Raw genomic sequence first — 22,738 nt, 5'->3', positions numbered from 1 at the left:
AGATACTTCCTGATGGTTTTCTCAAGTAAGGGTAGGTCTCCTTCAGCAGGAGGCAGAAATGATTGATCATCCCTGTGGAACATTCAGGAACCGGGGTGTTCACATCCCCTCTCTAAGCCTCAGTTTCCCGACTTGTGGGGCTAGGCTCAGGCTCACCCTTCCTGCATCCTCTCAGCTCTAATTTCCTTCTTCCCTGATACCCCAACTTAATGAGAGGATTTCTCAACAAATGCCTTAAAATGATGTAACTTGATCACATGAACTCCTTTTTTCATTGTCAACTATTAAAGAGTCCTAGAATGCTATGCCCCTGGGGATCATCCAGGATGGACCTTTCTATTAATTCTAGAAAGCTTGGATCCAAGGGAGTTCAGTGGCCTGTTGACATCTCATAGCTCGGTCAGTATGGCAACTAGGTGAGTGTAACTAGATAAATGTAGCGGCTTCTTGCCTGGAGAATCCCAGGGACAGGGGAGCCTGGTGGGCTGCCGTCTATGGGGTCGCACAGAGTCGGACACGACTGAAGCGACTTAGCAGCAGCAGCAGCAGCAGCTAAGAATAAGCATGTTCTGAGATGACTAGCCCAGGTGGCGCTAGTGGTAAAGAACCTGCCTGCCAGCGCAGGAGACAAAAAAGAGACTTGGGTTCGATCCCTGGGTCAGGAAGATCCCCTGAAGAAGGTCATGGCAACCCACTTGTCTGGTGAATCTCATAGACAGAGGAGCCTGGTGGGCTACGGTCGATGGGGTCACAAGGAGTCAGACACGACTGAGACGACTTAGGACACAGCGTGCACAAGATGACTAGGAAATATGAAATAGATATATATATGTTGAAATCTGAAAATATATATATATATATATATTGTTATGGCTGTGGTCCATAAATAAGCAGTTAATTCAGGTAGTAGCAAGAATCCAGTAGAAAATAATTTCGATCGTCTGTTTCAAAATATACCGTTGTTTTAAATAATAAAAAAAGAAGAGGAAACATAGACTAGTATACCTCAGACTCAGAAACTAAACCTCTCAGCTCCTTGGAAAGCACCCAGTTCAGCACCCACGTCTGTAGGACTCACTGCATGTGTATAGCGCTTTGTGTAGGATGATTTTCTTTCCTGGTGTGGACTTTTGACCATTTTTGGTGGCCTTTTAGTGTTGACCCTTTCATATTAGGCTTTCCTTTCTCCTGATACTTACAAGAAAGCAGGGCTGAGCAGATGCAGGCAGAGCTGGGGTACTGCCCTCATTGGTGCATGGGGTATGATGGAAATTGTGGCTTCCTCGTGCAGACGACGCCATTCCCAGGGTGAACCAAGGAGCCGGTAAACAGCACACCTGACAGCAGGTGTGTCCTGCTCACCTCGGCCCCCCAGCACCTGGCCCCCTCCCAGCACAGTGTCAGTCCTTCACACACCCACCTTGATCATTGTGTGTCATGCGGGCTTCCCTGGTGGCTCAGCTGGTGAAGAATCTGCCTGCAATGCAGGAGACCCTGGTTCAATTTCTCGATCAGGAAGACCTCCTGGAGAAGGGATAGGCTACCCACTCCAGTATTCTTGGGCTTCCCTGGTGGCTCAGACAGTAAAGAATCTGCCTGCAATGCAGGAGACCTGGGTTTGGTCCCTGGGTTGGGAAGATCCCCTGGAGAAGGAAACAGCTACCCAACTCCTATATTCTTGCCTGGAGAATTCCAAGGACAGAGGAGCCTGGTGGGTACAGTCCATGGGGTGGTAAAGAAACAGACACAAATGCGTGACTTTCACTTTCAGGTGAGAGAATGGAAGATTACAAGCTGCGGAAAAAGCAAGAACTTGCCGATCCTTCGTCCGGGGCCGAGATGGCAGGTGGAGCTCAGGAAGCCTCCAGAGCTGTTCACCAGAGGTGAGGCCTCCCTGCCAGCTGAGGGTCCCCACACAAAGGTCCCAGCCCCTGTGCATCGCCTTTGTCTCTAATACACTCTCAGCAGCTGACCTCCCGTGCATTTGCCTGTGGGCCTGGGTCTCCTATCCTACGTGGGAGCCCACGAACCCCCCGTCTGGTTCCCCCTCTAATTCGCAGCCCCTGGAAGGGACTTTGGCACAAGGGCACAAGTCAAAGTGTGCTGAGGGCTTCATCCCAAGGTCAGAGTGGTCTTCACAGCCCTGATGTGGCATCTTCTTTCTGATCCATGCTTAGCTGAGGCCCCGGGGGCAGGTGAGCCCAGGAAGCATGGTGAGGGGGCAGGGAAGGAGGAGGAGGACTGTTTCCTGCTGCTGCCATAGCAACGCCCCCCGTGGCTGCAGTGACAGCCCATGTTATCTCAGGGAGCCGAATGTTAGAAGTTAGGCGGATGCTGCTGGTTTTTCTGGGCCTCCCAGGCTAAAATCAGGGTGTTGCTGGCTGGGCTCTCGTCAGAGGCTCTGGAAGCTTCCAGGCTTCTTCAGGTGTCAGCAGAATCCAGTTCCTTGTAGAACTGAGGTTCTGTTTCCTTGTGGCTGTTGGCTGGGCCCACCCTGGCCTCCCAGGTGCCTCTATCTGGTCCTGGCACGTGGCCCCTGCATCCGGAACATTAAATCTTGCCCACACTTGTCATCTCTTCTGCCGCATCTCTCTGACCCCAGCGGGAGAAACCTCTGCGTTTACAGACTCCAGTGATTGTTGTTGTTTAGTCGCTCGGTCACGTCTGACTCTCTGTGATCCCATGGACTATACAGCCTGCCAGGCTCCTCTGTCCATGGGATTCTCCAGGCAAGAATACTGGAGTGGGTTGCCATTTCCTTCTCCAGGGGATCTTCCCTACCTAGGGATTGAACCCAGGTATCCTGAATCACAGACAGATTCTTTACCACTGAGCCACCAGGTAAGTCCCCCAATGATTTAGACCCACCTAGATAATCCAGCAGAGAAGGCAGTGGCACCCCACTCCAGTACTCTTTCCTGGAAGATCCCATGGACGGAGGAGCCTGGTGGGCTGCAGTCCATGGGGTTGCTAAGAGTCAGATATGACTGAGCAACTTCACTTTTTCACTTTCATGCATTGGAGAAGGAAATGGCAACCCACTCCAGTGTTCTTGCCTGGAGAATCCCAGGGACGGAGGAGCCTGGTGGGCTGCGGTCTATGGGATCGCACAGAGTCGGACACGACTGAAGCGACTTAGCAGCAGCAGCAGCAGCAGATAATACAGGTTAATGTCCAAATCTTAAAATCAGTAACCTTAATCACCCCAGCAGAGTCCTGATTGCCATGTAACATAACATCTTCACACGTTCCAGGGATTAGGGTGTAGACACCTGTGGGGGGCACTGTGTGACCTACCACTAGGAGAGAAAAGCCAATAAGACCTGTGACAATGAGGGGTTTCCATGCCAACTGAGGCCCAACCCCAATCTGGACCTTCTTATGGACTCAAGGAGATGGGCATGGAAGGAAGGGCATTGAGGGTCATGTATGAGCCTCTAAATCACTGAAACTAAATCACACACCTGCACCCTCACTGGGCTTTGCTTCTTTATTTTCCATAAACCCAACAGAGTTGGACCAGGGGGTGGCAGAGGCCCCAACTCTTGGGTCACTGGGGTCAAAGTGGAGCGCTTGGAGCACAAGATGTATAGAGCTCAACTTCCAATGACGCCAGCAAGGGTCTGGGAGAATCTGCAGGGTCTTGCTTGGCTCTCCAGCCCTTGAGACTGAAACCCCGCCCTCACCAGGGGACACAGGCCCCTCCTGGGCAGTCCTGTCACTTCTCAGCATTCCCAAGAGCTAGGCCCATGGGGGAGATGATAAGTCAGCTGGATGACAGTCAAGAGTGACCAGGACGAGGGACGAGGTGGGTGTGGGACTTGAGGCTGCTCACAGAAAGAAGCCACCAGGCCTCTGGCAGGCTGAACAGGGGTCCCCAAAAGTGAGGTGAAATTTGCTCAGTTGTGTCCAACTCTTTGTGACCCCGTGAACTATACAGTCCATGGAATTCTCCAGGCCAGAATACTGGAGTGTGTAACCGTTCCCTTCTCCAGGGGATCTTCCCAACCCAGGGATCAAACCCAGGTCTCCTGCAATGCTTTACCAGCTGAGCCACCAGGAAAGCTGAAGAATACTAGAGTGGGCACCTATCCCTTTTCCAACAGATCTTCCCCACCCAGAAATCAGTGGATTCTTTACCAGCTAAGCTACTGGGGAAGCCAAAAGGTCCATGTCCTAAGCTCTGGAACCCATACATGCTAAGTCACTTCAGTCATGCCCGACTCTGTGAACCCATGCACTGTAGCCCGCAAGGTCCCTCTGTTCATGGGATTCTCCAGGCAAGAATACTGGAGTGGGTTGTCATGCCCTCCTCCAGGGGATCTTCCAGACCCAGGGGTCGAATCCACATCTCTTAGGCCTGCTGCATTGGCAGGTGGGTTCTTTACCGCTAGAGCCATCTGGGAAGCCCAGCTGGAACCCATACATGTGACTTTACTTGGAAAAAGGGTTGTTGCAGATGTCATTTATGTTAAAGATCTTGAGATGAGGCCATCACTCTGGCTGATGGCAAGGGAAGCAGGGGGACATTTGACCACACATGGAGAAGATGATGTGACGACAGGGGCAGACTGGAGTGATGCAGCCGCAAGCCAAGGGGTGCCGGCAGGCACCAGAAGAGGCAGGGAACAGGTTCTCCTCTAGAACCTCCATGAGGAGCACAGCCCTGTCGACTCCTTGACTGAAGATTTCTGGGCTTTTCCATGAGAAGATAGATTCTGTTGTTAGAAGCCGCTTAGTTTGGTGTCATTTGTTAGAGCAGCCCCAGCAAAGTAACGCAGCCTATTTGAAGGTGTGAGAGAGACCACACTACAGAGCCCTGACCTCAGCTGCATCATAGTTACTTGTTTGATATCTCTCCCTTCCCTCAGCTCAAAGTAGGGGCCTATAAGGGCAGAGATTATGAGTCTGCTATTCAAAACCCAGCATCACACCTGGAAGTCTAGAAATAATTCTGTGAATCAGTGAATGAGTGGATGGAAGGATGGATGATAGGGTCTTGTAGGATGAATAGGAGTTTACCAGAAAAAGCAAAAAAAGAGGGAAAGATATTACTGGTAGAAAGAAGGGCATGGAGCAAGAGCTGGTGGAATTTTGTGCCTTCAGATACAATCCATGGACAGCTGATGCTAAAGGTGTCTTCTGCCTTCAGCTCTAGAAGTTCAGTGCCTCTCAGAAAACCAGTCATAAGAAGGAAAAGACAACGGCAGAGAACAATTGTGGAAAGAGGGTGGGTGGAATTGAATGTTCCCCTTTGCTGAGGACCAGAGGAAGGTCTGCTGAGGAGGGGAGGGGGTCTCTGCTCCTTGCTTCAGCCCCAGCTCTGGCCTCTGCCACTCCCAGTAATGAGGCTGTCCTATTCAGGACTTCTCAGACTCTGCCTTCTGGGAAACAGCCTTCTGTTTTAGAGGGAGGAGCTAGGGCAATTCTGACATTTTAAACAAAGATGGGTCCTTTCAGGGGACCATCTCACCCACTCCCCACCCTCGCCACACCCCGGAATTAAATGATTTTTTCTCCTACGAAGATGCCACTTGCAGCCCAAACTCTTTGCAGGTGTGGGACTCAGGGTCTCTCCACCACCACCCCGGCCCTCTGAGCTTCTCCTGAGCTTTTCTCCTCTCTGTCCCGCGGATGTCACCAAACCACCCTGAAGATCAAGTGAAAAATCTGTCTGTGAGACTGTAAACTCCCTAGTGTTCATCAGAGCGCATCTGTGTTTCTGATGAGTCAGTCGCGGGGCAGAGGGAGTCGAGCTGCAACTGCGTCTCGCGTGGCTTCGGTAAATTCTGCCGCCATGGTAAATCATGCCTCTCTATTCTCCCCGAGGGCTCGGCTATCAGTCACTAGTTCCGCTGATTCAGCAGGTCCTGGCGGGAGGGTCGCGCTGGGTCTGGTGAACCCGCCGGCAGGGCAGCGCTGACGGCTGCGTTCCTTCCCCCCGCAGGATGTTGGCGCAGCAGAAAAAGTTCCTGGCTCAGTTCAGCGCGCACCAGCGGAGCCGCCGCGACGCGCGGAGGCGGAAGGCGAGGGTCATGGACCATCTGGAAACCCAGCTTGAGACCCAGCTACAGGTACTTGTGAAAACGCACCTGTGCCATGTGGGCAGTGGTTTACAGGGGAGTGGAAATAGTGAAAGGCCAAGCTCGTGGTCACGTGACTCGTCACGAAGGCACAGGAGCCTTCTTGGGAACCACACACCCGCTCCGGAGCCCCTCAGCCTCCACGAGTCTCCTGGGCTAATGACGCATCGGCCTTGCAGCTCGATTATGAACTTCGATTCCCCCGGGGTCTGCAGCGCCCAGCCTGGGGCCAGGCCCGGACCACTTATCAGCTTTGTCTGTTGAGCTGAAAAGAATGAGCATCTCCCTTGTATGCGAATCGCCACCCCCATCTCGGTGTTAAGGCTGACCTTAGCATCATTCAGGCAGCGCTGCTGGGCCCGAGGCTTGCACTTTATCTAGAATATCCAGGACGCTCATAGTTCATGATGTAAAGTGGGTATTTCACCCCAGAAAAATCTCCTCAGTGTGAGATGATAAGGTACGGCTATAAAGCAAAGCTGCTGCTGCTAAGTCGCTTCAGTCGTGTCCGACTCTGTGCGACCCCATAGACAGCAATCCACCAGGCTCCCCCGTCCCTGAGATTCTCCAGGCAAGAACACTGGAGTGGGTTGCCATTTCCTTCTCCAGTGCATGAAAGTGAAAAGTGAAAGTCAAGTTGCTCAGTCATGTCCGACTCTTAGCAACCCCATGGACTGCAGCCTACCAGGCTCATCCTCCGTGGGATTTTCCAGGCAGGAGTACTGGAGTGGGGTGCCATTGCCTTCTCCGATAAAGCAAAGCAGCTGCCCTTAAAAAGAAATCAGATATTCCAGAAAGGGAGTGCTGAGCACAGTGTTGACCCATCTGAGTATTCACCAGCAAGTGTGGCTACAGCAGTTATATGACAGCCAGGGTGGTGACCCCTATTCCCTGAGGGTCTCCTGTAGATAGTCCCTGAGCTGAGGGCCTTACGTTCATCTACAGCCAAGAGTGGGTTACCCCTGGCATTTTACAGGTGGGGAAACTGAGGCCCCAAGGGATCTGGCCGGGGGGGGGGGGTGGGTGGGGTTAGATCCTGGTTCTGTGCTGCCTTCACGGAGTCCCTCACACCTCAGTATTCTCATCTGTAAAGTGGGACCCACAGCCCGAGTGAGTGAGGACAGATGGCCAGCTGCCCCTGCATCCCACGTGCCTCGGCCGCTCCAGGCCTCTCAGGATGCTTCTCGGGGAGACAGAGACCGCTCCACGTGGGAATGCTGTCCTGTCTCCACTCTGAGCGCATCCACCTCGATCTGATGGAAGGGGCTTTAGAGGTGGAGCACGGCAGAGGGAGGCCCCACTGACCCTCTCTCTTCGCATCCAGGAAGCTGAACAGAACTTCATCTCAGAGCTGGCAGCATTGGCCCGGGTACCTCTTGCGGAAAGCAAACTATTTTCAAATAAACGTGGGCTCTCAGGTGAGTCATAGGAGGAGCGCCCTGCAGGCTGGCTGAGCAGGAATATAGGTTCTAGCCCCCAGGTCTGCCCCCAACCGGTGTGTGGCCTCAGCACCACGTGTACCCTCTCTGGGCTTTTGTGTCCTGTCTGTAGATGAGCAGGCTAGGCTAGGATGCCTGCTGGACCCCTGGCCCTCCAACCTGCTATAAGTCCGCTCAGCAGTCGACTCTCATCTCTGACTCCATTTCCCCATCTGTGAAATGGGAATCATTAGTCTTTCTCCCCCTGCCAGTGGAAACTCCAGTGACATCACAGGTGTTGTGGCAAGAAGGAGGTGTGTAAAATCAGAAGGCCAGGGACTTCCCCGGCAGTCCACTGGTTAAGGCTCTGCACTTCCCAGGCAGGGGGCGTGGGTTCGATCCCTGGTCAGGGAACTAAGATCCCACATGCTGTGTGGAGGAGGGAGGGATATATGTGCTCAGTCGTGTCCGACTCTTTGCCACCCTGTGGACTATAGCCCACCAGGCTCCTCTGTCCATGGGGATTCTCTAGGCAAGAATACTGGAGAGGGGTGCCATTCCCTTCTCCAAGGGATCTTCCCCACCTAGGGATCAAACCTGAGTCTTCTGCATTGCAAGCAGATTGTTTGCCGTCTGAGCCACCAGCGAAACCCCTTGCTGCGTGGCATGGGCAAAAAACAAAACAAAATTCAAAAATTTGGGGAAACGCTTTAGAAAAAGAGATCACAGATCACAGGAGGCTATTAAAAGCTACAGTGCCAGCGCTGTGTTCTCAGGTTCTCACTGCTTTGGGAAGCTGCCAGGCTAGCTGGGTGTGGGATAAACACAGCAGGAGCCTGACTGACTGAGTTTGAATCTAGGCTCGGCCACCTCCTGGCCATGTGGGTTTGGGCAAGCTCTCACCTCCCACGAGATCTCAGTTTCCTTGTGAGTTAAGCAGGTCTAAGAGCAGTAGGTACCAAATGCACTTGGCCCCCAGAGCTCCCCAAAGAGTGCCAGGCTGCGGTGAAGCGAGGCCAAGAGAAACTACCCGAGCCAACGTCTGGTTCACGTGTCTTCAGCAGAGAAGCCCTTGAGGACCAAAAGGAAGAAGCCAGCACCCCGAGAGAGAGGGGACACTGGGGGTCCCCAAGATGATGACCCTGCCTTGGGGGACCCCACGTCAGGATCGCTCAGGTACAATGGGGCCCTTGTTGGTCTAAACCTGGGCGGGAAAACCAGCATCTCTTGCAGGTGTTGACTCAGGTCCAAGAGCTGATGGGTGATGACGGGAAGTCTTGGTGGTGCTGTTAGTGTCTAGTTTGGCTGCGTTAGCCATGATCCATCAGCATCCACCCAGAATAGCCAGCAATCCCAGGCCTCACCAGGGCCACTGGGTTTAGACACTTCAGGATTGGCGGTAGGGTGGATCCGTCCTGGGGCACCACAGTCCTGAGCGTGGATTTCTTGTTCTTTGTGGTGCTCGGATGGCCTCCCACCGAGCACAGGGGAGCTAGGAGTTTTGTTTCTTAACAGCCCATGTCAACATGCTTTGACAGCCCATCACTGCCTTTTCACATGATCAGGTTGGATGCATGGCTGCACCACAACAGACCTGGAATCATTGTTCTGACCAACTGCATTTCTTCCCTATTTTTAAGCAGCAAAAGGCTGAGCCAGCAAGAAAGTGAAGTTGGTGATGGCGAGAATTCCAAGAAGATGCTAAAGAGAAGAAACCACCTGTAGCTTAAGGCTGCTCGGGATGGGCCCTGAAGACCCGGGCATTCTCTGAAGCCCGCTTGCCCCTCCCCCAGGAGGATTCGCCACCCCGGGGGTGGGGGGATGATGGGGTCTTCCCTCTGCCCACCGGCTTGTGCGGGGCTGGAGAATGGATGGCAGAGTCCCAGGAAACGCCTAAAAGAGTAAGGCGGACCCTACCGCCTGCGAAAGTGACAAGCTCCCAGTGTTGGGAACACATCTTTTCAAGTTTTTGTGTCCCCTCGGCTTTGAGACGTGGCTCGGTTCCTTGGGGAGCCCTTCCTTCGTGACCCTCTATAAACTCCCATTCTGCCAAGTGCTGATGCCCCCCAGACCTGCCCTCACCGAGGCTGGGTGGCCTCAGTCCCGTCTGGGGCCCTCTGCTCTCCAGCCGCCCCGTGGAGTTCTGCCGCTGGTGAAGGGTCACCAGGTGTTGATGGTGTTTTCTGGGCGAGGGCTTTTCTCCTGCACCTTCGTCACCCCCACTCCCTCTGTCCCATGCACCGTGACACTGGCCAACCCGGATTCTCATCAGGACCCAGTCCCTTCTTTGGGCTCAGCCAGCAGCTCTGGACTGGTCTCCATAAGGGGATCTGAGTCTCAGGTCTCATGACATAGACCATGGAACCCCTCGCCTGTGGGCCTGTCCTCACCCACCTTAGGGACTCAAGGACCCATACAGGCATAATGGCACCTGCAGCAGTATCTTCTGTTGGAGACATTTAAAGCGCTAGGTAGGGGGCCCTACCCTGGAGTAGGAAATGGCAACCCACTCCATGTTCTTGCCTGGAAGAATTCCCATGGACAGAGGAGCCTGGCAGAGGAGCCTGGCAGGCTACAGTCCATGGGGTTGCAAAGAGTCAGATACGACTGAGTGACTGAGCACGCATGCAGGGAGGCCTTGCCCACCCTGAAGACTTCTGAGAACCGTCAGGCTTTCTGCTAGACAGCTGCCTTCCCCTAAGGAGAAATGCTTCTCCCAGAGCTGGGAATATCCAGAAGCTTCCAGACCAACCACTGCCAGGAGAGGCCATTCCCGCCTAGAAAGAAAATTGATCTTTTCATTGAAATCAGGGATTCTCGGTCTTGGCACTGTGGACATTTGAGGTGAGAAAATTCTTTGGAGATGGGGGCTATCTTGTGTATTATGGCATGTTTAGCATCATCAAAGAACCCACCTGCCAATGCAGGAGTCCCAAGAGATGCCGGTTCGATCCCTGGGTCGGGAAGATCCCCTGGAGAAGGGCATGGCAACCCACTCCAGTATTCTTGCCTAGAGAATCCCATGGTCAGAGGAGGATGGCAGGCTGTGGTCCACAGGTCGCAAAAGAGTTGAGCATAACTGAAGAGACTTGGCACACATGTGGCCTCTACCCATATTGTGGGAACATTCCCAACTGTGTCAACAAAATGTGTCTCCAAACTCCACCAGATGTTTCCTGGGGGGTTGGGGGGGGGGGGGGGTCGGCATCATCCTCTGACCTAAGGCAGAGGGCGCCAGTCCCATGTGTGTCTGGGATGAGAGTTTAGCATTTCCATGAATTCCCAGTACACAGTGGGCTTCAGGTTCTAGGAGCTCCGGTCTCAGGGATTTTCTGGACCGACCATCTGTGGTCTGAATTTATATTTCTTAAGACCCAGGTTAGTCTCTCTTAGTCAGGAAAGAGCAGCTCCTTAACAGAAGAAGGAATCCATGCTAGTTACATCATTTGTTACGGATATCTACCATCAGAGCATCCTCAAATCCTAACTGGGCGGGCACCCAGTGGAGTTCCAAAATTAACCAGCAGCTCCCTCTTGTGGCTAAATAAAAATTACCTTATTCTGCAGTCTTGTAACAAGCGATGGCTTCCTTCCTGCAGTCTTCTGAGAACCTGGTTTACATAGAAATTGCTTTTGTCACGTGCGTCCTGTGCCCAGAGGTAGTCTGGAGGCAAATGCCTCCTATGTTGGGAATGTCTGATTTGATGACGAGGGTTTGGTAACTGCAGACGCCCTGGCAGCACCAGAATCCTCAGAAGATCATGAGCAGCAAAGCAACCTCCACCAATCTTGCATGGGTGATGATTTTGCTTAAATGGAGCTTCCTTAGCCCAAGGGAATATGTCACATGTCGCAGGCTGCTGGGCTGCTTGGCACAGTGTGGGGCACATTACTCTCCATGAAGGCTTGTGGGCTGTGTCTGTTTCCATTACATCCCAAATTGACTCTGGGAGTGTCTTTCATAATGGAATTGCCTCTGTGATCACAATGGAACATGGACCTCTGGAAGCCCCAGGACCCGCGATGGTGGGTGCAGGTGGGACAGCCAGGTGTGGAGGAGGGCTTTCAGGCCTGACACTGAGCTGCATGAGCTGCTCACCCCCGGCCAGGGGAGAGAGGAGCGGCCAGAAGGCCCCGGGGAACACATCTCAGCCACCCTCCCTCCGTTTGGGTTGTGTCCCCAGCTCTTACAGGATGTGGGTGGTTACAGTGATGGAAGGAGCTGAAATGGAAGGGGGTTCATGAGGGATAGTATAATGACAAGTTTAGTGGATTAATTTTTGTGCAGATTTAGCCTCTCAGCTGAGTTGCTCGGAGAAGGCAATGGCACCCCACTCCAGTACTCTTGCCTGGAAAATCCCATGGATGGAGGAGCCTGGTGGGCTACAGTCCATGGGGTCGCTAAGAGTCGGACACGACTGAGCGACTTCACTTTCACTTTTCACTCTCATGCATTGGAGGAGGAAATGGCAACCCACTCCAGTGTTCTTGCCTTGAGAATCCCAGGGACGGGGGAGCCTGGTGGGCTGCCGTCTATGGGGTTGCACAGAGTCGGACACGACTGAATTGACTTAGTAGTAGCTGAGTTGCTGGGATGAAGCCAAGGGGTATACAAGGTCAACAGACTCCTAGGATTCCTCCAGCCAGCCTGGGGTCTGTCTTGTTCTCATCACCTGAGGGCTGATCTTGCTGCTGTTATAGAAGCCTCCTTCCTAACTGCTCCTGCTCTTCCCTCTGCCCTGGACCACCCTTTTCTAATCTGTCCACACTTCCTAAAACACAGATCAGACTGCTGCTCTTCAGTGGCGATCCCTTGCTCTTAGGAGGAAAAAAAAAAAAAACAGTCTTTGACATAGACCATGGGTCTGGTGAAGTCTGGTGATAGCCACCCCTCAGCCCAGCTGATGCCCTTGCCTCACCCAGCATCCAGCCTGTCTCCTCTCTTGGCCTCATGCAGGCCACACCCCCTGCCTACCACATGGCCTTGCCACATGACATTCTGCCAGGAACACTTCCGCCTCCCATCCCCTTTGCCTCATTAGCTCCTAGCCATGCTGACATCTCAACAGGGCTCACAACTTCCAAGAGTTTCCCCTGCCCTCCTTGACAATATCAGACCTTCCTCTTTTACTCTTAAGAACTGTCTCTGCTTTTTGTTGCTGGGATGGGAGAGAGGATGGTGGTAGATAACACTCTATTTCTCATCCAAGTTTGGAACCAGCTGAGATAGAGGCAAAGCAGTACACACATCTGCATATCAGCTTTGTAATTGGTGAAGCCAAACTGGGGACTCGGTGTCCACAAGAGCCTGTTCCTACATTCCCCTAACTAAACCTGCCCACTCCTTCCTTCTATAGACACAGACATGGCCCCAGTCACAAGCCTCTTCCATGGGGTCACCCCCACAACAATAAGAGGAGTGGCAAGGGGACCCAGATTTGGCAGGGATTAGGGATGGGGTGGAGAGATGGGAGGGTGTCTGGAACTTGTGTATTTGGGAGTTTCATAAAAAAGCCAATAAAATTACAAAAGATACTAAGTGAATATATATTCAGAATGAGAGAACATCAGAACAAATTATACTTTTAAAACTTAATGAATTCCACAGAATCACAAATACAAAAAAAAAAAGTAATTTTTTACGTCAATGAATTGCCTAACCTCTCCTCTAATTCTTTGTCCTAATGTTGCTCCACTTACTGCTGCATCTGACGGCTGAGATGTCCACAGACCAGCCTCTGGCTCTGCAACGCTTGCCTCTCCTCCTTGCTGGGCACACTTCCCGTCTGGGTGCACTTCTGGTGCCAGGTGCTACGGGGCATGTTTGTGTTGGGTCCCCTGGCCTGAGCTCCAGGTCACAATGCAGGGGAGTTGGCACGGGAGTGGCCATTTGTGCCGGGATGGCTGAAGATACCTCCACTGCACATATGCCCATCCCCACTGAACACAACTCAACCTGCCCTAACCCAGATCCCAGACAAACCCACAGCCTCCCAGGGTCCCCTGGTGAACATCACCAACTTTGTGGTAAATTCACATCTGAGGAGTATGTTTCTTAAAGCCAGTCATCTCCATGGATGGAGGAAGGGAGCCAGTTAGCATGCTCAGCTCAGAGAAGAAATCAGGTAGTTTCTCCCTCCACTGGGGGAGAATGAGTGAGGAAGAGGCCGAGAGCCTCCCTGTTCCCCGCCCCCCCCCGGCCCCAGAGAGTGGGCACCTCTCCTTCTGTGGGGACACAAGAAGTGGGAGATAAGCACTCTCTGCTCCTTGCAAAATGCCTCCTTTACAGCAGCTGGCATGGTGTGTAGTTTGGGTAATAATACCTGACCTTCCCCCTCTAATATATACCCACTGCATTCTCCTCACTAGCACGATGCCTAGTTCAAAGCAGGCACTCCTTAGATACTTGGTGGAAGTACAAAGGGAGGGAGGGAGGAGGGGAATTTCAGTTTAGTAGAAGCCTTTTTGTTCAGGAATCCTCTTTTTGCTCTCTTGCTTCATGAGTTGAAGTCCCTGGAGGAGAACTTGAAGCCAACGATTCTGAATGCACTGGCCCTCTGTACACACCGCAACCCATACTGCAGGGCGGCTCTGGTGTCCCGGGGCCAGGTGCTATGCAACACGTTTGTGTTGGGTCCCCTGGCCTGAGCATGTCCCAGTGCAGGGGAGTTGGCACAGGAGCGACCATCTTTGCTGGGACGGGTACCATAGCACCGTGCCCCGGAGCCAACCTACAGTGTGTGGCCTGCAGACTCGCGGGCTTCGTGTTGGTTTAGCTTGAAACTGGCTACAGTGGGAGTGTCTGCACCAGAGAAGTCGGCCCTTTGCCAGCCATCCTCCTCTTCCCGTCCTTGGTCTCAGGATCGAACACTCCCCAAATCACAGCCAGCTCCCTCTGCTCCCTCCTCTGTGTCCCCCACCACCTAACGAGTCCTTGTTAAAGTAAGCACCGCTGTCTGGTTACCATGAGGGGAAGGTCCAAGCATGTGCACCCAACCAGCCGCCACTTAAATGCCAACACCCCAGTCCGGGAATGGGCCATTGATTTTATTTTCTCACAAGCTTTGAATTCAGAAATAAGAGTCACAATAAGTCAGTCGTTAAGTAAAAATGGGAGTGATTACAAAGGAAAACTATGTACAAAAACTTTAAAAATCTGACTGCTCCATCATCCGCCTTGGAGGGACCAGGACACGGGCACCGGGAGCAGCCGTGGCCCCACCGTCCTCAGCCCTGAATGCGGGCGGGAGACCCCTTTCTGAGGGTGAACCTGGCTCGGCCTGCAGTCTGGAGCTGGCTGGAAGGACACACACGGACCGGAAAGACATGGCGAGCTACCGGCGCCACGGAGACCAGGGTTCCTGACACAGGACGCGGATGATGCTTCTCGGTAAGCAGGTGGGCGTGGGGGGCTCTCTCGGCTGGGAGAACCCACCCAGGATCTCACCGGGGGTGTGGGGGGTGGGCCGATGAGGACATACTTTCCTTATGAGGAGAGATCTGGAGTTGCCCCCCGCGGGGGCTTGAGGTCTGGGCTTCGTGTCTGTCTACCTGGGTCTTCGGGCCGTCTTCCATCAGACGCACGCACGGACTCGCATACATAACTTAGTAACATGCATCAACTATCCTAGAACAGCTAGAGGGGTGCAAGGGAACCACTCGGAGAACCATGGAGCCCGTGGCGTCAGGAGTGGGAGGGAACAGTACAAGACAAGGTCAGAACCTGTGTTCACTAAGGAGGGGCCTGTGGAGACGCCATGCTCTGAGGTGGACTCAGATGAACACACGACTGTGGGCAGGGGATTTCCAAGCAAACACACCACACTAGTACCACTTCTTCCTAAACCAAAAAAAGGGAAAGAACATCATTCCATCTCCCTCCCCCCTCCATCAGTACCAAACACAACTGTGGGCTTCCGAACACTGACAGGGTAAGGGATGGACGTCCTTCCCAGAATCCTTCACTCTGGCTCATCCCTGCAGCGCCTTCACCCAAGGCTGGTGATGTTGGAGCGGCCGCCAGGGGGCGCCACGATGCGGTGGCCGGTGCGCCGCGGGTTGTTGTCATCTATCTGGGCGCCTGGGGAGAGACACGGCCAGTCACTCGGAGATCTGTGGACACCAGCTCCGCCGGCTGTTCATGCCCTCTCGTGTCATGTCCCCATGTCAGGCCCTTGGGACATGCAGCCCTTGTCTTGACCAGCCCTCCATCCTCCCGACCCTGCAGTCCAGGGTGACCGCTGGGAAGGCTCCCTGACCTCCACGGGGTCCAGTGCTCTCTCTTCTATGCCCCACGAGGTCCCGGGGCCACCCTCCTGCAGCACTGACCACTCTGTTCTCTTTTCTTGTCTGGCCTCATGTTCTTGCAACAGGGGAAAGGGATAGTTGCTCAATCGTGTCTGACTTTGCGACCCCACGGACTATACAGTACATGGAATTCTCCAGGCCAGAAATACTGGAGTGGGTAGCCTATCCCTTCTCCAGTGGATCTTCCCAACCCAGGAATCGAACCAGGCGTCTCCTGCCTTGCAGGTGGATTCTTTAGCAACTGAGCTATCAGGGAAGCCTAAAATAGGGGGACAAATAATTATTGATTGCCTACTATGTGCAGGCACAGACTTGGTGCTTAAGCATATGTTGTTGAGTTCAGGGCGCAGAGCAGTCCTGTGAAAGGGGTGTTGTTTTACCCCCAATTTACAGATGACGAATTTGAGGCTCAGGTCACCCATTGTAGGGGCACCACCGGAGGGCAGAAAAGCCCGAATTCTAGCCCCAAGTGGTCCATCCCCAAAGTCCAATGTTCCCAAGGTGTTTTATGTGTTACGTGTGGGGGCACATGTGTGGGCATGCATGTGTGCCTGTGTGTGAACACTCAGAGCTGGATTTACCCACCCCATTTGCCACAGGCAGATCTGCATGGAGGTAGGGACAGCCTTTTTTGTTTTAAATCTGCAAAGCTAACAGTCCGTTCCAATCTCATGCATTCTCTTGCAGTTAAAGATTTAAAATTCCAGCACTAAGCTGTGCCGGCACTCAATGAATATGTATTAAGTAAATATTAAAAGCTGGATAATGCTGGGGAGGAGGAGTATTGTGGGGAGGGTCTGGTCAGAAGATTTTCCTTCCAGAACAAATGGGCTCAGGGAAGGCAAGAAGGTCTGGATTGAGGGACCCCTTAATTCATGTCCCCCATTGCATGATCCCTGAATTATTGTGGTAGGTGGTCACCCCCACAATTTAAACTGGTATTTAAACTGGTATCTTCTCTCTGTCCTTCCATTCTCCCTTTTGCCAACCATATTGCCTTTCTATTTAACTGCCCTTCACTCCTGCTGGACCACAAGTCAGCCCACTGACAAAACTCAGCTCTGTTTTTGTACAGCCCATGAACTAAGAATAGTTTTTGCATTTTTTAATGGTCTTAGATTTTGCCTCTTCGCTCACAAAACTTAAAATATTTACTATCTGGCCTTTTAAGAAAAAGTCTGCCAACCTCTGGACTGGACGGAGGCTGCCCACCCATGTCTTATTCATCATCATCTTCCTAGTACCTGGCACAGCAAGTAACCCATGCTAACGCCTCAATCAAAATTCCAAGGTCCCAACACATGCACGCCTGCCCTCGTGTGGTGAGCTGATGAAACTGCAGACACGCATCCCAAGAGCCTTCGGAAAGGCTGAGGGACTGCAGGAACTTGATTTTTGTCCACACACATTCGCTGAGCATCAAGCCCTGGCATTTTGACACTGAATGTTTTGGGGCCTTCATTTCCTCCTTAAATAAGTGTGAATAATATGACTCTACACACAGGGCTGCTGTGAGGCTGAAACAGTCATGAGCGTGTGATAAACCACCATGGATGGGACTAGCTAAAGATCTGACCCAGAAGATACACCCAGCAAAGGCAGCTACTGTGACTTCCCCTCCATGCTCAGCTTCATGGTGGACCCAAGTGCATTAAGGACAAGCACATGGACAATTTAAGCAGATTCTTCATAAACCAGGGTCATGTACCTCTATGCTGCCCCCATGGACCCCCTCTGCTTTCTGCACAACCCCGGGAGGAAGGGAGGAGGGGATTCCCCCACTCCCATCTTTGGTTCCTTGGGTGTCTGAGGCTGTGGGTCTGTTTCTCAGGAGTTCCGGGCGCTGGGAGCCACTGCAGGGTGCGGACCCTTGGCTGCTGTAGCTTCTCACCTGATAAGCTGAAGTTGGACTGGTGGAGGTTTCTGATGGGTGGAGGCTGGTGTTTGGAAGGCGAGGATTTGACAGAAGGAGCGGGAGTTGCATATTTGGGTGTGGCTGGCACCTCGTACACAGGCCCGTCATACATGCCCCTGGGAACCCCTTGCAACCCAGAAACCTGAGAGAAGGGTGAGAAGAGCAATTGATTGACAAGATGTACATATGCATTCCAACGTGCAGGAGAGTGACCTGTGGTCTCCCTGGGAATACTCACAAGTGTGCACACACATGCTTGCACATGCGCCACACACAGGCACACATTCACATCCACCGGCATACCTAAATACACACACACACACATGCATATGCATGCACACACCATACACCCCCACTCCACATACACATAATTCACACATATGTGTATATACACACACACAAGCCTGGATACCAACTAACATGCATAATACACATGCCACATGCATACACACAATTTTACACATGTACGTGCATGCCTACATACATACACTAACACACATTTAATGCACACATCACACATGCGTACGTACAATCTAACACACATTCATATAAAGACAGGCATGCACGCACTCACATGCATACACACACACACAGCTTCCTGCAGAACTCCAAAGCCATTTCCAAGAGGAAAACACTTTCCCTGACACCCCCACGAGGACCCCTGAACCGAGGACTGGGGGCATCCGAGGGCCTGTCTTCACTGTGGATTAGGGGATGTTGGGTAGTTTGTTTGGAAGGTGATCCCAGACGGATGGAGAAAGGATGAGAGGGTCACACCTAACGGCAGCTGGCTCAGAGCAACTGCAGACACAAACCTCTGCTGGGACCCAGAAGTGAATGGGCCAAGGACCCCAGCCCTCTGCATGGGTTGAGGGCTGCCCCAGGGGACAGAGCCCTGAGCAGAGAAGCTAAAACCTGCAGGGGCTCAGGTGGGAGGCTGGGAGCCCACCAGTGGGCTCAGAGCCGCTCAGGGGTCTGTGAGAGTCTGCCCTAGGTCCTGGGAGACAGCGTGTGGCCAGTGACACAAGCAGGTCCCCAGTGTGAGTCAGTGACAGCGCCCCAGCCTCAACCCGCTTCCCTCCTCCCTTGCACAGGTGATGGCGCCGCGACCCCAGTCCTCGGCTCCCTCCTGCTGCACAGGAGGAAGGGGAGGCTCAGGCAGAGGCCCTGGACCATCACCTTGTTCCGGATCCTTATACGCTGGTAGAGGTACTCGGGGAAGGGCTTCCTGGGAATGAAGCGGCCCATGCCCTTGTTGACGTTGATATTGCCATCCTCGAAGACGATCTTGCCCTGGCTGATGACCACCAGCGGGGAGCCGTGGCACTCCATGCCTTCAAAGATGTTGTACTCCACGGCCTGCAGGGCAAGACCACGGGTTTAATCAGCTCCCCAGGCTTTTCTCTGCATGAGCCCTGTTCATCCTGATGGCGATTCTGCTACACAGGCTATCACAGGCATTTTCCAGTGTTTATTCTTTCTGGGAAACACCTTGGCGCCATGTAATATTCCTTTGCATGCTCTCATTTGTATAATCAGCCCCTCACTGTTAACCTTTCATGTTGCTGGTGGTTTTATATAATCTAACTAATATCCTCTGAGGATCTTGAATGTGAATGGGGTCCCAGGAGTTAGGAAATGCAGCCACTCTGGCTAACACGGACATTTTGGAGTCTCATTTTTAAAAACATTCTTTAGGAGAGTTTCCTAAAATTAAATGACTGGGTCACAGGGATATGAGCTTTTTAAAGGCATTCATTGTAGACTGCCAAATAATTTTCTGAAGGCATCAGATGAAATGACATGACATTAGCAACAGGGGACTATTTAGTGATTTCACGTCTATGAAATCCCCCCCAGCACTGGAGAAGGTCATTTTTATCTTTTCTGTCTTTTTAAAAAATAATTTGAAAGACAAATCATTTCCTTAAAACATAACGCATGCCTTTCATAATTCCTAAAGTGACTATAACTAACACCAGCCACATTCTCTGATTATTCAAAAAGTAGGTCATGTAGACAGTAAAAATTCCAACTGTACAAAAGATACATCATTTTAAAAAGCAGGTCTGTCTTCACCCTCAGACTGAGAAGCCTGCCTCACAGTGGCATTCCCCCACCGGGGAATTCTTCTGAGGCTCAGGATAAACTGCCCACAATGTCACATTCTGTATTTCACAACCACATAGAGTTTTGGCTTTTTTGGCTTTGCTTTTTAATGTTAGTTTTTAATTTTGGGCCACACAATGTGGCTTCTGGGATCTCGGTTCCCCAACCAGGGATCAAACCTACAGCCTCGGCAGTGAAAGTGCAGAGTCCGAACCACTGGACCACCAAGGAATTTCCACAACCACACAGAGTTTTAGAAGCTAATAAAATTGCTGCATTACTTAAAGGTGCTATATGAACAAAGTAAAATTCAAACCGTACAAAGGACTATTGTATATAACCTGTCGTCACGTCCATTCTGGGCCCCCAGATATTTTCTATATGTGAACAACTATCTCATGTTCCAGGTGCTCTGTACACAGTTTTTTCAGTTTTGCTTTTCTTCTTACCTCCGAGAATGTTCCTGTCAGCTCATCTCGTGGGTTAAAAATGTCTTGACATTCGTTAAAATGCTGAACTGGATTCCACCCCAGGGACATAATCAGTTCGGTTCAGTCGCTCAGTCGTGTCTGACTCTGTGACCCCAGGGACTACAGCAGGCCAGGGACATAATATCATTTACTTATTCAGTTTCCAGGGACAAACATGAGGGTCATATCCCTGCTTTTGCTAAAAAGCACGATAAATACACATGGGTGTCCACACAGGCATATGTGAACATCTTCCTCGACATGGTGTTTGGGCCAAAGCATAAATGGATTTTAACCTAGATTTGCCCTTCGAAAAGGCAGCACTGATTTACATTCCCAGTGAAACCCCATCAATCGGTTGGCCTCCTTGTCGGACCTCATCTCTGTCCTTGTAAACCCCTGCATCTCAGTCACTGGTGCGGGTGAAAACATTTTACTACGATGATTTGTATTTGGTTAATTACACATAAGGTCAGGTCTGTTTTTGAATGAATAGAAACCCGTTGTATATTTCTTCTCATGTCACTGAGCTTTACGCTCTTTGTTCTGTTAGGCTCTTGGTATTTTCCTTAATGGTTTCTAAGGACATAGTCAATGCTAAAAAAATTTCTTGTCTGTGAGAGCTTGAATAGAATTTGTATCCTACTGTTGTGTGAAAATTGTATAAATCTTAATTATGTTGAAATAGTTTATAGTGGTTTTCAGGTCTATGATATCCTTCTACTTCTCTGTATATTCATTCTATTCATTTTTGAGAGTTTGATATTGAAAATCCAACTACAAATCTTAATTTATCTACTTAAAAAAATAATTGTAATATATAGTGTAATTATATGTAACCTTTTCTCTGTATTTTCCAAGTCTCTTGTTACCATACTTTCATAATTTGAAATAAAAATTATAAAAATTAAAATACTTTAAAAGATTTTCTCCCTTTGTTTGTATTGCCAATACTTCCCCTGTTCATCTTCTGCCTTTAGATGGCATATAAAGTAATAAGTATTATTACCTGCTGCAATATAAAGGTTTTTTTTTTTCTTGGTTTTATTTGTATGTAGTCAGTGGCCAAACAGACCAGTCTTCTCCTTCATAGCTTCTACGTTTTGTGTCTTGCTTAGGTCTTCCCACCTTCAAAATGATCATTTTTAAAAATAGGTATCATTCTAGTCCTTTCATAGCTTCACTTTATTTCAGTCTTTGACCCATTTCCGTTTGTCTTGCAGTCAAGAATACAGTAGAGGTCTAGCCCTATGAGCCAAGTATTCAAACACAATTGACTGAATAACTGTCTTTGTCTAATTTCAACTGTCTCCTTTGTTGGATATCAAATTCTTGTACGTAGTCAGTCTATAACGTGGCTCTCTTTTCTCTTTCTCTAATACCAAACTGTGTGGATCACAATAAACTGTGGAAAATTCTCAAAGAGATGGGAATACCAGACCACCTGACCTGCCTCTTGAAAAACCTGTATGCAGGTCAGGAAGCAACAGTTAGAACTGGACACAGAACAACAGACTGGTTCCAAATAGGAAAAGGAGTACATCAAGGCTGTATATTGTCACCCTGCTTATTTAACTTCTATGCAGAGTTCATCGTGAGAAATGCTAGGATGGATAAAGCACAAGCTGGAATCATGATTGCCGGGAGAAATATCAATAACCTCAGATATGCAGATGAAGTGAAGTGAAGTTGCTCAGTCATGTCCGACTGTTTGCAACCAAATGGACTGTAGTCTACCAGGCTCCTCCATCCATGGGATTTTCCAGATAAGAGTACTGGAGTGGGTTGCCATTTCCTTCTCCAGGGGAAATTCCCGACCCAGGGATCGAACCCAGGTCTCCCTCATTGTAGGCAGACACTTTACCGTCTTAGCCACCAGGGAAGCGTATGTGCAAATGATACTGCCCTTGTGGCAGAAAGTGAAGAACTAAAGAGCCTCTTAATGAAAGTGAAAGAGGAGAGTGAAAAAGTTGGCTTAAAGTTCAACATTCAGAAAACGAAGATCATGGCATCCAGTCACATTACTTCATGGGAAATAGATGGGGAAACAGTGGAAACAGTGGCTGATTCTATTTTTCTGGGCTCCAAAATCACTGCAGATGGTGATTGCAGCCATGAAATTAAAAGATGCTTACTCCTTGGAAGGAAAGTTATGACCAACCTAGACAGCATATTAAAAAGCAGAGACACTACTTTGCCAACAAAAGTCTGTCTAGTCAAGGCTCTGGTTTTTCCAGTAGTCATGTATGGATGTGAGAGTTGCACTATAAAGAGGGCTGAGCACAGAAGAATTGATGCTTTTAAACCATGGTGCTGGAAAAGACTCTTGAGAGTCCCTTGGACTGCAAGGAGATCCAACCAGTCCATCCTAAAGGAGATCAGTCCTGGGTGTTCATTGGTAGGACTGATGTTAAAGCTGAAACTCTAGTACTTTGG

At 50.8% G+C, this 22,738-nt stretch overlaps 2 protein-coding genes across 2 annotated transcripts in view; one reads left to right on the top strand and one right to left on the bottom strand.

The window, feature by feature from the left end:
* Positions 1–10,656, top strand: part of EVC (EvC ciliary complex subunit 1) — an 89,735-nt gene extending 79,079 nt beyond the window's left edge. Inside the window, exons 17-21 of the mRNA XM_052641848.1 lie at positions 1,772–1,883; positions 5,948–6,074; positions 7,408–7,501; positions 8,563–8,677; positions 9,142–10,656. Of these exons, the coding sequence (XP_052497808.1) occupies positions 1,772–1,883; positions 5,948–6,074; positions 7,408–7,501; positions 8,563–8,677; positions 9,142–9,226 (533 nt within the window). The 3' untranslated portion in view covers positions 9,227–10,656. The remainder of the gene's footprint in view (positions 1–1,771; positions 1,884–5,947; positions 6,075–7,407; positions 7,502–8,562; positions 8,678–9,141) is intronic.
* A 4,833-nt stretch (positions 10,657–15,489) lies between these two features.
* Positions 15,490–22,738, bottom strand: part of CRMP1 (collapsin response mediator protein 1) — a 64,298-nt gene continuing 57,049 nt past the window's right edge. Inside the window, exons 12-14 of the mRNA XM_052641974.1 lie at positions 18,903–19,082; positions 17,700–17,865; positions 15,490–15,581 (exon numbers count right to left, since the gene is read on the bottom strand). Of these exons, the coding sequence (XP_052497934.1) occupies positions 15,490–15,581; positions 17,700–17,865; positions 18,903–19,082 (438 nt within the window). The remainder of the gene's footprint in view (positions 15,582–17,699; positions 17,866–18,902; positions 19,083–22,738) is intronic.

This window comes from Budorcas taxicolor, chromosome 6, assembly GCF_023091745.1.
Source record: "Budorcas taxicolor isolate Tak-1 chromosome 6, Takin1.1, whole genome shotgun sequence".
Classification (NCBI taxonomy): domain Eukaryota; kingdom Metazoa; phylum Chordata; class Mammalia; order Artiodactyla; family Bovidae; genus Budorcas; species Budorcas taxicolor.
The sequence above is the reverse complement of the archived record's forward strand: the minus strand, read 5'-3'. Positions and strand labels throughout refer to the sequence as shown.